Source organism: Camelus dromedarius, chromosome 1 (genome assembly GCF_036321535.1).
Source record: "Camelus dromedarius isolate mCamDro1 chromosome 1, mCamDro1.pat, whole genome shotgun sequence".
Classification (NCBI taxonomy): Eukaryota; Metazoa; Chordata; class Mammalia; order Artiodactyla; family Camelidae; genus Camelus; species Camelus dromedarius.
The window spans coordinates 36,190,992-36,205,074 of NC_087436.1; the positions used below are offsets into that span (position 1 = coordinate 36,190,992).

At 36.6% G+C, this 14,083-nt stretch overlaps 1 protein-coding gene across 2 annotated transcripts in view; it reads right to left on the reverse strand.

The window, feature by feature from the left end:
• Window positions 1-14,083, reverse strand: part of FGF2 (fibroblast growth factor 2) — a 61,181-nt gene that overhangs the window by 11,551 nt on the left and 35,547 nt on the right. For both annotated transcript variants that reach the window (XM_010985556.3, XM_064476494.1), the window contains exon 2: window positions 8,813-8,916. In XM_010985556.3, the coding sequence (XP_010983858.3) occupies window positions 8,813-8,916 (104 nt within the window). The remainder of the gene's footprint in view (window positions 1-8,812; window positions 8,917-14,083) is intronic.

Below are 14,083 nucleotides of genomic sequence, written 5' to 3' on the forward strand. Positions count from 1 at the left end.
CTACCCTTGTAGGGGTGTCTGAATAGGGAAGAATTAAATAGAATTTGAAAAAGCATAATCAGCACTTTAAATACTTCGATTTGTATTTTGTCTAGATATTTAATTTACCTTGAAATTTCAAAAAGAAAGTAAATTAATGTGAGATATTTATACATATTGAAAAACATCCTAGGAGATGGTAGGAACCAGGTTTCTCACTACTGGAGTGGGAAGAAACAGAAAAGCCAGAGGGGAAGGCTAAAATGGTTCATGTGATACTGGTAGATTAGGACTGAATACATAGTATATACTCATTTTTAGCTTAATACAGATATTTGAATATAGAAATATTTATAGATATACCCAGGTTAGTATATGCCTGTATTCCTTGCTCTATCAGGTAAAACAGGGCCTGGACACAAACACACCTCAGTAGCAACAAACACACCCAGATCTTGCTTTCTAATACCATTTCCAACAGAAGGAACTAAGGCTTCTTAGAGAAATGGCTTATTCTAGGCTGGAGTAGGGAATATACAAAATAAGCCTGGAGCATCTTATGGTCCATGAAGTAAAGAAGTGCTCAAAAAAAACCCACACTGATTGGGGTATGTTTTTAAAGAGTACAGGAGCCAACTGAAAAAGCTCCCAGTAGCCAAAGCTGAAACAGTGTGAACAACAAAATAACACACTGTTAGATTATAATCCAAAGTATAAAACATCCATGAGTATATACAGATACTCATGACTCAATAAATAAATGGAGATTAGACAAATTTCTCACACAAAAGAATTCCAAATAATTAATGGAGATACTCCCTCCTCAAGGAGGAGCATAATTCCACCCCCACCCACCCCACACACACAATCTCTTAAATATGGACTGTGTATAGTGACTTGCTTCCAAAGAATACAGTATGGAAAGGTGAGGCTGGGAGCAGCTTTGCAGCTGGGGAGACAAACACTACCTCAGCCAGATAATCAAGGCTATTGCTGTCGGTAGTAAGCACGTTCCCCTACATGATGTGATGCAAACAGTACTTAACTTCCGTGACCTCCCTCCCAAACAATCACAACCCCTGTCTAATCACAAGAACACCAGGCAAATCCAAATTGAAGGACACTAAAAAGGACCTGACCAGCACTCCTCAAACTGTCAAAGTAATCAAAAAAAAAAGTAAAGTCTAGGAGACAGAATGACTGAATGTGGGATCCTGAATGGATTCCTGGAACAGAAAAAGGACACTAGGTAAAAACTAAGGAAATATGAATAAAGTATGAACTTTAGCTAATGATGATGTATCAGTATTGCTTCATTAGCTGTAACAAGTGTACCGTATTAAAGTAACATGCTGATAATAGGAGACACTGGGTGCGGAATATGTAGAAACTCTCCATAGAATCTTCACAACTTTTCTGTAAACCTAAAACTATTCTAAAATCAAGATTTATTTTTTAAAAACCCTGACCTTAGGGCTACAAGTATGACCACACGAAAAGAATCCCTCAAGTAACTGAATTTAATAACCCTAGTTATACTATGAAGAATAAAAGCATCTCATTTATTTTTATGCTCTACAACATGCAAATACAGATCATTTATTTATATATACATATCAATTTTATTCCACCAGACTATAAATGCCATGTGGGTGGAGATTTTCCTCTATTGTTTTCCTCCTCTTCTATTGCTGTACCAGAGCCTGGCACATAGTAAGTGATCAGCAACTATTTACTAAATTAAAGAATAAATGAAACTGTTTCAGATAGGCTACAGTAAAAACACCACTCAATGGCCCTGCAACATCTAAATAAGAACTAGAGAACTAAGACCAAGGAAAATCCAGACTAAGAACTGAAATAGAGAACACAGCCTAACTTTATGCACTATTTAGTCTCTGAGGAAACTAAGCCCGATGGCCCACTGCAAGAGTTCGACTCTCCTGACGACATCTGTGAGGATCTCTGATGAGCCAGGAGGCCTGGGCTCCACTCTTGCCTTGATCCCTAACTTATATCTTTGAGCAAGTCGCCTAACCTCTCTGAGCCTTCCTTTTCTCATCTGTAAAACAAAATGGGATTAGATGATCTTTAAGATCCCTCCCAATCTTTAACAATTTTTAAAACTTTAAGACAATCTTTAAGCCATGGCATAAGAAAAGAAATAAGAAACTCAAGTAAATTCTCCTCCCCGTCCCCACCTCCTTTCCTTATGCACTGGCCTCACAATTCTCATCAACTGCTATAAATATTAGATTTGACCCTCCTGACCATTCCCCCATGTTCTGTTTTTTGGACTGTTTATTCCTTTACAGTAGTTTGATTTTGCAGTTTTGGCTTATGAGGGAGTTTGCTCAACATGAATCCAAAAATGCTTTTGCTTACACCACTTCTGGGAATTAAAAACAGACATGATATAAGTATCAGTGCTGACTATTTCAGAACAAAATAAGACACAAATTGTGAAAAGTTAAAAGTAAATTTTATCTTCATATTGTAATATAAATAGGTTGCTGTAATATATAAGATTAGTATCTAAAGGAAGCAATGATTCTTATTAAGCACTAATCTTTGCATTTAATATTTTATCTTTTAAAATGATATACATTCCTCTTTAATTACTGCATTTTTCTGAAAAATTTGATCAGTATATATTGCCAGTCTGGATAAGTGAACCCTCAAAAACCTGTTTTCCCTACTTTTCTATGTGTAGAAGTTTCATTTCATAAGGTGCCTTAACTGAGAAAGTTATTTGATAAGTAAGAATTTTACATTTACAGTAATTAAATGTATCCTCAGAGAACATAAACAATTTTTGCATGTATTTTATGGGTCAACACAAATCACACATTCTAATACTGAGGTATTTTGCTCAGTTTATCACAATCTTTTGCATAACATAGAAAACAATGTGCAATTTTGTAGCAGATGAAGACAGGTAAATATTTTCATACCAATGCTAACACTGAGGTTCTTTGGTGATTTCAGCTTCAAACTACAGTTAACCTCACTATATGCAATTTTTGAACACTGAAGAAATCACAAGTCCTAATATTTGTTCTGGGCTTCTGTTGCTCATAGCAACAAAATTTATCTTGCTGTGGAATGGAATAAGGAGTCTGTTGTGTATTAAAGTACTCAGCTTCGGCCTCCAAATTTAGGTTTTGGCAGATAAACATAGTTACTTTTTGAACTTTGTATTTTTCTAACTTCGAAGAGGGGGAAAGACCCTTAAGAAATGTTTCAAACAGTGAGAAATCCTTAGCCTGAATGCATTCATGCTATTAATATGTAAAGGTGTTGGAGGGAAAAAATGGTACAGAACTTAGACTTTGTTAATACTCAAGTGGTAGTAATCAACCTAACGTGACTCTTAGAAACCAAAACGTGTTACGTATCCAGAGCACTATTCTTTCTGAGGGGAGACTGTGATGTTTCACCAGTGCAGGAATCGCACACAGGGCAAAATGCACAAGAACCCAGGGATGTGCCGTAGCTCAGCAGTCTGCAGTGGGGCCCCGCAGAAGAAGAGTGGGAAGACTTATGCCTTTGGCAAGTGCAAGTTCATAAACCCAAGTTTCTCCAAGTAAATGGGACATCTGCCTGCCCAAATGATGGCTACTGGTCATGACACTGGACTTACACCCAAAGTTACTATGGATTGTTTTGTTTTTCTTTTCTATATGCCAGTTGTCTCTTCCTGAGTGAGGTCCCTGCTGACATCCCCAGCTATGGTGTCTTTCACCATCAGTGATTCATCTCAACCCATTTAATGCTGGCACAGGTGACACTAATAGCCAAGGGTCAAGACTTTTAATTTCTTACCTGAAAGTTGCTGTTTTTGACAGCTCAGCACCTATGGATCTGACTCAGAGAGAAATACGCCACAACTGAACCACAAACAACCACCTCCTTGGTTCTGGGGTAAAGATACTTACTTTTACACCTGAAACTAGACACAGCCCACCCAGACTAATCTGAAAGAGGATAGCTGCTGAAAAGGCAAGGCAGCAAGTCACACAAATTGAATGGGAAGACTAGAGATTAACTCGTGAACTTGGCAGGAACAGATCCCATGACGGGAGCTGGAACAGCTGGATCTTGGCTGGTGCCATTCCTCAAAGGAAACTGATAAATCCTGAATTTTCCATTTATGTGTAACAGCTGTGTCTTTGTCCCTACAGAGAGTTTGTGATAAATTTCTAAGTGTTGCTAAATTAACTCTTACTACATCAGCTTGAAGGAAATCTGTTGTATCAGAAGAACTAACACACATCCCAGGGATAGAAATATATTTAAGACTAAACTAAGTAAAATGCTGTGACCTTAATCTTGTGAAGGGTTCTACTTAGCTAAGAAAGAAACTAGAAAACAGTTTATTTTAGAGCACTTTATGCTTCTGATAGTACAGAATCAAGAGTTTGGGAAGCTTAATGCCTGTTTACCAGAAGAGGTCAGAATTCTCGGAATTCTAACGTGTAGAGAAATCTGTAAGAATGAGAAGACCGTTCAGTTTTCAGGTCAGTTGTCTTAAATTATCTCCTCTGTTATGGACCCCAGTAGTTTCAGGGGTGCACTTTAGAGTAGCTTCTGTTTTCATCACTTTTGACAATTAGGAAGCTTTTTGTTGTTCTCAAGACAAATGACCCCTCCAATGACCACCTTGCAGGGCCACTGTGATTACTTGGTTACTGGATCTTCTCGTCTCAGTAAGTAGAAAACCACAAGGTAACAATTTCAAGTCACTCACTAAACCAGATTAAGACAGACACAGCAAAGTCTAGAGCTTTAAAACCATTCTGACTAGTGTCAATGTGACTAGTCTTGCCCACAGTTATGACAGAAGCAAACGCTGTATGCATTCTCCTTGCTTTTCTCCGCCACCTTTACTGACAGTTGCCAAATCAACACTACTGTAGAAGACATCATGATTCCCACTGTATGTGTTTTGTCACATCTTGAGGTGAGAAGAGTAGGGTTAAACCCCTCTTCTTCTCTCTACAAGATCAAGGTCATCCAAAATTACCCACTATTTCACTGTTCTGGAAATATTTAAAATGCCACTTCAATAGATTCCCCAAGTATGGCATCACCCCTTGAGTTGACAACAGACTGGTAGGAAAGAAAGACAAGAACAGTGGAAGAAGTCAAAGTCCCAAGGAGTCAGTCCTTTACAGCTTTATTTTTTTGCCTAGGAAACCTCAGCCATTCCTTCCCCTGATTTAACTGCTACCTGTACGCCAATGACACCCAGATCAACATACCCGCACAGACCCCTCCAGGCTGCAGACCCATAATCCCAGTGGTGTAGTGAGCGTCTTCACCTCAATTTCTCTTGGGCAACTCAAACTAGAGAAGACTAAATCTGAACCTGTATTACTTTTTCTCAGAACTTGCTTTTCTCCTCTTCCCCGTTTCTCATCCAAAATAGAAACCTACATGTCAGCTTTGACTTCTCCCCCTCCTCAGTCTGATCAGCCTCAGTGCCAGACTTTACTCCATCCCCTCCGTTCTGTTATTGCCAGGTTCTCATTATCACTTGCTTGGTGTCTTACAGGGCCTTCTAACTGGTCTGTGTCCACCAGTCCTGGCCCCCTCAAATCCATCCTCTACGCTACTGCCAGAGAGATCTTTCTCTAATTCAAATCTGATTGTGTCTCTTCTTAAATCTCTTCACGGCTTCCCACTGCTGACAGCAGTATGGTGTAGAAGGCACATATCATAATACTTCTTGCCTTTCCTAGATTACTGTGCATGTCTGCAAGATATAGAAGGAACACACCAAACCCCTTACACATTATTACAAATACTTACTTACACTTCTGCCTCCTGGACTGTCACTCATTAAAGGCACAGGCAATTCTGTATTCAGTTTGATAACCCTGATGCCTAGCATAGATACCATCTAGTACACTGTATACTCAAAAGATATCCGCTATTCTTGAAGAGGGTTCCAAGATTTATTCAACTTCAAAAAGGAGGAGAGAGAGAGCACCACCACACCCAGATTTATTTATCCTGCAAAACTCACACGCATATAATATCAATATAAATATACCTTGTCAGATAATCCGTCAAATGGTTGAATATTCCTTTTCTCTGAAGTCTGTTTTAGTCCCTTCAGAAATCCAAAGGTCTTCACTCAGAAAAAATTTCCAAAAACTATCTGTATAGCACAAAACACCACAACTGCCCAGTACTGCTACATCACTTCTGTGGGGAAGGTTACAGAGTGCTTATAACTGGCTACTGGTATTGGAATTATGACTGTGGTTTGTGTATATTTGTGTGTATGTATGTGTGTGTGTGTATGTATGTATATATACACATACATACACACACCCTCTTAGGTACATGTCTTATCTACTCCCCCAAAGAGACAGAAGTGGATCTGTGTCCTGTTTACCACTCTACTCCCTATATCATTCCCCACAGTGTCTGCTCAACAGACATACAATCCCAGTTATAATAATGAGGCATTAATTAATAAGAGTACTGGCCAGGAGCTAGGATCCCAACTGCTGTGATTAAGAGGTGAAAAAAGAAAAGTCCTTGTCCTTAATGAGCTTATATATAAATGAGAAGTAATATGAGGAGGAAGTAACAATTTTGGCACTTGACATAAATTAAGTTACCCCTCACAAAAACTGTAAGATAGGATCATTACTGTCTCTACTCTGTAGGTGAGGGAACTAACGCAGAATAATTTGCCCAAGAACACACGCCTCGTAAGTGGCAGAGCAAGCATCTGTACCTAGGTTGGGAGCCCGCGTTCTCAATTAGTAGTCTATACTGCAAGTGGTTTTGTTATGTCAAATTTGAAAGAAGCAGCTTAAAAACTGAACATTTTTATATTTCCATCCCAATGATCTTCAGACAACTGCAAAATATAAGGAGGTTTTTTTTTTTTAAACTGTTATTTCATAGCTTTGCAGAGAAGGCAGTAAAGTGCACTGAATTAGAGTTCGTGCTCTGCAGTCCAGACCGCCTGGCGTGCCACCCAGGCTCTGCCTCATATGAGCTGTGTTTTCTTGGTTACTTTATTACTTCCTCAGAATTTCAGTTTTTGCATCTGTGAAATAAGGAGTATAATGCTCTCTATTTTATAGGGTGAATGTGAAGATTAAATGATGTAAAACCTGTAAAATCCTTAATAAAGACTTAATGAATACCAATACTAGTAAATTCACAGCAATAAAAGCCAACAAAGAAAAAAAACTACAAAAACAGAAAGCATTATCACAAAAGATCCAGAACTGCCAAAGAAATCCTGAAGGAAAAAAAAAGAAAGCTGGAGGTATAATCCTCCAGAATGTAAACAATTCTACAGAACTACAGTAATCAAAACAGCCTGGTATTGGCAAAAAAAAAAAAAACAAACAAAAAAACAGATATATGGATTAATGGAACAGAATAGAGAGCCCAGAAATAAACCTGCACACCTATGATCAATTAGTCTTCAACAAAAGAGGCAAAAATAACACAATGGAGAAAAGACAGTCTTTTCAGCAAGTGGTGTGGGAAAAGCTTGACAGCCTCATGTTAATCAATGAAGTTACACTCCCTCACACTATATACAAAAATAAGCTCAAAAGATTTAACATAAGCCAGGACACCATAAAACTCCTAGAAGAACACAGGAAAAACATTCTGTGACACAAATCATAGCAATGTTTTCTTAGGTCAGCCTACCAAGACAATAGAAGTTTTAAAAAAAATCTAATCAAACTGAAAAGCTTTTGCACAGCAAAGGAAACCGTCAACAAAATGAAAAGACACAGAATAGGAGAAGATATTTGCAAATGAAGCAACTGACAAAAGCTTAGTTTCCAAAATATACAAACAGCTTATACAACTCAATAATAAAAAAACAACCCAATCAAAAAAAGGGGCAGAAGACCTAAATAGACATTTCTCCAAAGAAGACATCCAGATGGCCAACAGGCACATGAAATGATGCTCAACATCACTAATTATTAGAGAAATACAAATCAAAACCACAATATGGTATCGCTCACGTTGGTCAGAATGGCTATCATCAAAAAAAAATCTACAAATAAATGCTGGAGAGGATGTGGAGAAAAGGGAACCCTCCTATACTGTTGGTGGAAATGTAAATTGGTGCAGCCACTGTGTTCCTTAAAAAACTAAAAACAGAGTTACCATATCCAGCAATCCCATTCCTGGGTATTTATCGGGAGGAAACCCTAGTTCAAAAAGATTCATGCACCCCAATGTTCATAGCAACAGTATTTACAATAGCCAAGACATGAAAGCAACCTAAATGTCCATTAACAAATGAATGGATAAAGATGTGTTGCGCGCGCGCGCGCACACGCACACGCACACACACACACACACACACACACACAAATGGAGTACTACATAGCAGTAAAAAAGTGAAATAATGCCACTTGCAGCAACATATATTTTCCCAGATATTATCACACCAAATGAAGTAAGTCAGAGAAAGACAAACATCATATGTTATCACTTATGTATGGAATCTAAAATATGATACAATGAACTTATTTACAAAACAGAAACAGACTCACATAGAAAAAAAACTCTTGGTTACCAAAGGGGAAACAGAGAGGGGGATAAATCAGGAGTTTGGGATTAGGAGATACACACTACAGTATGTAAAACAGATTAACAACAAAGTCCTACTGTATAGCACAGGGAACTACATTCAACATCTTGTAATAACCTATAATGAAAAACACTATTCATATATGTATAACTGAATCACTTTGCTGTATACCAGAAAATAACACAACGTTGTAAATCAACTATACTTCAATTAAAAAAAAATAAAGAAAGCATTACTTACAGAAGCCAGTAATCTTCCATCTTCCTTCATAGCAAGGTAACGGTTTGCACACACTCCTTTGATAGACACGACCCCTCTCTCTTCTGCTTGAAGTTGTAGTTTGACTATAAGTAATGGGAAAAAAATTACCTTTGTAGCATCATGGAAAAAAGAGCTATGTACACATTTATATAGTATATAGGGTACAGACAAGAGACACTTGGGCAATCAACAGATCTACCCTAGAGACCTGGTAGGGGCGGGCAGGGGACAAGAGCCAGATGTCAATTAAACTCTCTTAGAGAGGAGAGGCAGGTCCACTAGAGCATGACCCCTTGACTCCATACTCATGCCAATGTCAGAGAGCAAAGAAGAGGGACAGGTGAAGATTTTTTCCTTTAATACATTTGGCAGTTAACTACTTAAACTTTTTTAAGTTTTAGAGTACATAAACCACCTGTGAGGATTTCCACACTACTGCCTAAGTTTAAACCCTTTAAAAGTTATTTTTAACCAGTTCTTTAAAAATAAAATATAACTGCTAACTATTATCTTTTAGTTTGTATTTCCTTGAGTTTCTGTGCATCTTATTTTTAGCTTCCCCTTCAATACAATACCAGTGCATATCCTTGTTTTTGGAGGGGCTGTGATGTATAGATTTTTTTAAATAAGTATCTAGTGGAAAAACAAAATACTTATACTTAATTTGCTTATACTGTGTGATGAAAGATTTTCAGAACGTAAAATCCTGAAGAGAATGACCTGTGTTACACTACATTATCAATATTAAGCAGATTGTAGGGAAATAAAAAATTGATATGACATGATTATGACAATAATGCCATATGGACAAATAATCACCTAATTAATTAAATTAAAGTTTAAAATTTGTTTTGCTCTTCAGAGGCAGCATTCTCCTTCCCAAAACAGCATTCCCCAAAATGTATTTTGGCTAACAGAGATGACTTTAAAAACAGATTCTGGGGCCAAATAAATTTAGGAAGTTCTTGGTGAAGTCAAGTTAACTCTTTATCGTCAAACTTCTCAGAACTCTGCTTCTCATAACCTGTACTGTACATCACCGTAAGAGGATCAGGTATACAGTGTTTATAAAATGTGCTTGGTCTCAGAACAAGTTTTTCATAGGCCATCCTATAGTATTATTGAGAGCAACAGAAAAAATTATTATTAACTTTGTTAGATATAATTATGTCATAGTAATTATGCTTTAAGTTTTTCCTATCAGGCTTAGTAAAAAACAAGACATTTAGCCTTAAAATATTCCAGCAACCAATTAATAATGTTTTTATAAAGTGGGCAAGATAAACAAGATTGATTAACCTATGTCAATATTTATTAGAAGCATGGGAGTTCATTATTCTATTCTCACTACTTTGAGTGTTTGAGAATTTATAAATTTTTTTAAAAAGACATTCGTTGTACATTTAATGTCTGATTTTCCTCTATGTACCTGCCAACCCAGGTAAAATTCTACAGTTTTTTGAATCTTAAAAGATATACAAAGTTAAAGGAGTATAATCAAGACTTGTAAACTAAACAGAGAGAAGCATAAAGTCTTTTCAACATTACGGGAAAACGTAGAAATCAGCTTTATTTTTAAAAAAATACAATCAAAATCCCTTTAATGACTATGATTAAATCCTTTTATGTGGCTCTAAAGTGGTCTAGATAAGTCATATTAATTATGAATACATCTGCATCTCTTTTTAACTCATAAAGTTTATAAATAAGCCAAGACGGCATAATCAATCACTATACTTTATTTGGTGTTTTATCAATAAACTTACCCAAATTCTGCCCACCATCTTGTAAATGTGTATTACTGGTCACAAGGCAGATTATTAATATTAATCTGTGGCCAATACCAGTGACTCAATACCCAGCGTGAATGTCATTGTTCATTTATTCATTGATTTTTGACAGATTTCTTGGGTACTCCAAATTAGGATATTGTCATTCAATAAGCCACTAAAAAAAGCATTAATTGTAGATGCTTGAAAAGTACTTCCATTGCTATATAATCATAAAAATATAAACTTTAAAAATAGCCAGAGCCTAAAACAAGAAGGTAGATAAGCCACAAAATCATAGATTTTCTTAAAAAAAAAAAAAAAAACCAATTCTGAGATGCAAAGAGACCTAAACGAACTAAATTCCACACACAGATGATTCCATCCCAAAAAAGAGATGACCTGCTGCTTTCATCTCTGACAGGTGGAAGACCAAATCTGCTCAAAAGGAGAGTTTGGAGAAACCAGCTGAACTTTTAAAAACCTTTAATAGCTGCCAATGTGAGGAGTTAGAATTCGGTGGAGCCCTAATCAAAGAGCAGCTCCAAGCCACCTGCCAGTTCTCTCCTACAGAGCTTGCACCTAGTGCACAACCAAGATACCAGGGGCAGGGACAGAACAGAAGAACTGAGAGAGCCTCCTGAAGCACCTAAGGCCTTTCCCGCAAAGCAATAGTCCACCGAAGGCTGGAAGCAGGAAGGAGCTGACAGAGAGCCCTCTGAGGTGCACTGAGCCTTTACCAAATGCAAAGCAGGACGAAGGGAGAGCTTCCAAGACAGGGAAAGCACAGGGTAGAGTTCAAGAGCAAGATGAACTCCAGACCTACCCAGACAGTTAACAGCTGGGCTCTAAGGCAAACAGGGATACAAAAAAACTACTCAATCTAAAAGAAGGCAGGAAAGGAGGGAACAGAAGGACAAAGAACAGATAGGGGAATTAGAAAACAAATGCTGAAGTGGCAGATTAACACGTTGATTGGGTAACGGCAGTGTTTCCCCAGGGGCACCGAGTCCACAGTGAGCCATCAACATGTTAAACCCAAACGTATCACTAACTACACTAAATGGAAATGAACTAAACACTCCCGTTTAAAGGAAAAAAATTGTCAACAATATAAAGAGACAAAACCCAATTGTACTGTTTATAAGAAAACACTTTAAATACAAAGATACAGCCACACTGAAAGTAAAAATGTGGAAAAAATACAAGATGCACACCCTAATTATAAGAATGCTAGTCTAGGGAGGAGGGTATAGCTCAAGTGGTAGAATGCATGCTTAGCATACACAAGGTCCTGGGTTCAATCCCCAGTACCTCCTCTAAAAAATAAATAAGTAAACCTAACTACCTCCCCCTGCAAAAAAACAAAACAAACAAACGAAGAATGCTGGTCTAACACATTACCATATATAAAATAAGCAACAAGGATCTACTGCATAGCACAGGGAACTGTTTTCAATTTCTTGTAGTAACATATAATGGAAAAGAATCTGAAAAGAAAAAATATACATGCATGTGTATATATATAACTGAATCACCTTACTGTACACTTGAAACTAACATTGTAAATCAACTATACTTCAATACAAAATAAAAAGTATTAAAAAAAGACTGGTGATCTAGCTATATTAATATTTGCTGATTGGACTTCAAGGTAAGTTCTATAACTAGAGATGAATAGGGTTATTTCATAAGAGGGTCAGATATATCAAGAAGATATTATAAACACATAGCACTAAATAGAACTTTAAAACATCAGAAGCAAAATTAACAAAAGAAATAAATCAATAAGAATATGGACAACGAATCTATGTTCACGTGTAACTGAAAAATTGCAGTCTACACTGGAATTTGACACAATATTGTAAAATGACTGTAACTCAATAAAAAAAGTTAAAAAAAGAATATGGAACATATGAATATTATCGACCAACTTGATCTTTTTTTTTTTTCCCCCAGTCAGGTAGGTTTTATTTACCTGGGACTTTACTCTCCTCTTAACATCATAGTCATTTGAAAATGATATTAAAAAAAAATTAACTGCCAGCATGGTGAGCCATTCTATCCTATTTTCAGCCTAGTGGACTTGAATTATTCAAATCAATTAACTCCAGTTGAGAAATTATTTTTCCAAAGTCATCATGATGTTAAGTGATATCAAGGGCTCTTGTCCTGAATCGTTGGTGCCCCTAGTATATTTGTTCTTTTTTTAATTCTCAGATATAATTCACAGAAAATACAATTCACTTAAAGCGTATACACAATTCAATGGCTTTCAGTTTATTCACAGAGTTGTGCAATCATCACCATGATGAATTTTTTTTTATGATGTTTCCATAGCCTTTAGTACTCACATCCCATGTCCTGATAGATCACCGTTCCCAGTCCTAGGCTACTACTAATCCACTTCCTGTCTCTATAGATTTACGTGTTCTGGATATTTCATATAAATGGGATCATATACTATGTGGTCTTTTGTGACTGATTTTCTTTTAGCATGTTTTCAAGGTTCATCTATATAACAGCCATTTATCAGTACTTCACTCCTTTTTATTGCCAAGTAACAGTCCACTAAACAGACCATATTTGATCTACCACCCATCTATCAGTTGATAGCCATTTTGTTTATTACGAATGTTTAGCTATTGGGAATAATACTTCTATAAACATTCATGTACAAGATCTTTTGTAGACATGTTTTCATTTCTCTTGCATATAAACCAAGAAGTTAAATTACTGAGTCATATGATAACTCTATGTTTAATCATTTGAAGAATTATCAGACTGTTTTCCAAAGCAACCGTTTTACATTTCCACTAGGAATTGAGCATTCCAATTTCTCCATATCCAGGCCACAGTCATTATAATCTTTTTTTTTAAATTTTTTAACTATAGCCATATTAATTGGGTGTGAAGTGATACCTCATAGTTCTGATTTGTATTTTTCTGGTGGGTAATGATGACCAGCATCTTTTCATGTGCTTAATGACTATTTGTATGTCTTTAGAAAAACATCTATTCAGATCCTTGGCTCATTTTTAAATTAAGTTGCCTTTTGATCATTGAGTTGTGAGAATTCCTTATATGTTCTAGAGACAAATCCCTAATCAGATACCTGATTTGCAAATATTTTCTCCCATCCTGTGGGTTGTCTTTTCACCTTCTTGATGTTGCCCTTTGAAGCATAAACATTTTTAATTTTCATGAAATTCAATTTATCAATTTTGCTTTGGTTATTTATGCTTTTGATGTCATGTCTGAGAAACTACTGCCTAATCCAAGGTCATACACCCACTCTTTTCTCTCAAGAGTTTTAGTTTTACCTTGTCCATTTAGGTTTGATCCATTCTGAGTTAATTTTTATATGAATTCTTTTGCACGTGAATATGCCTAAACTGACACTACATCCAACAACATCTAAAGAATAGACATTCTTTTCAGAGAATACTCCCAAGAATAAATCATAAGCAGGCCAAAAAAC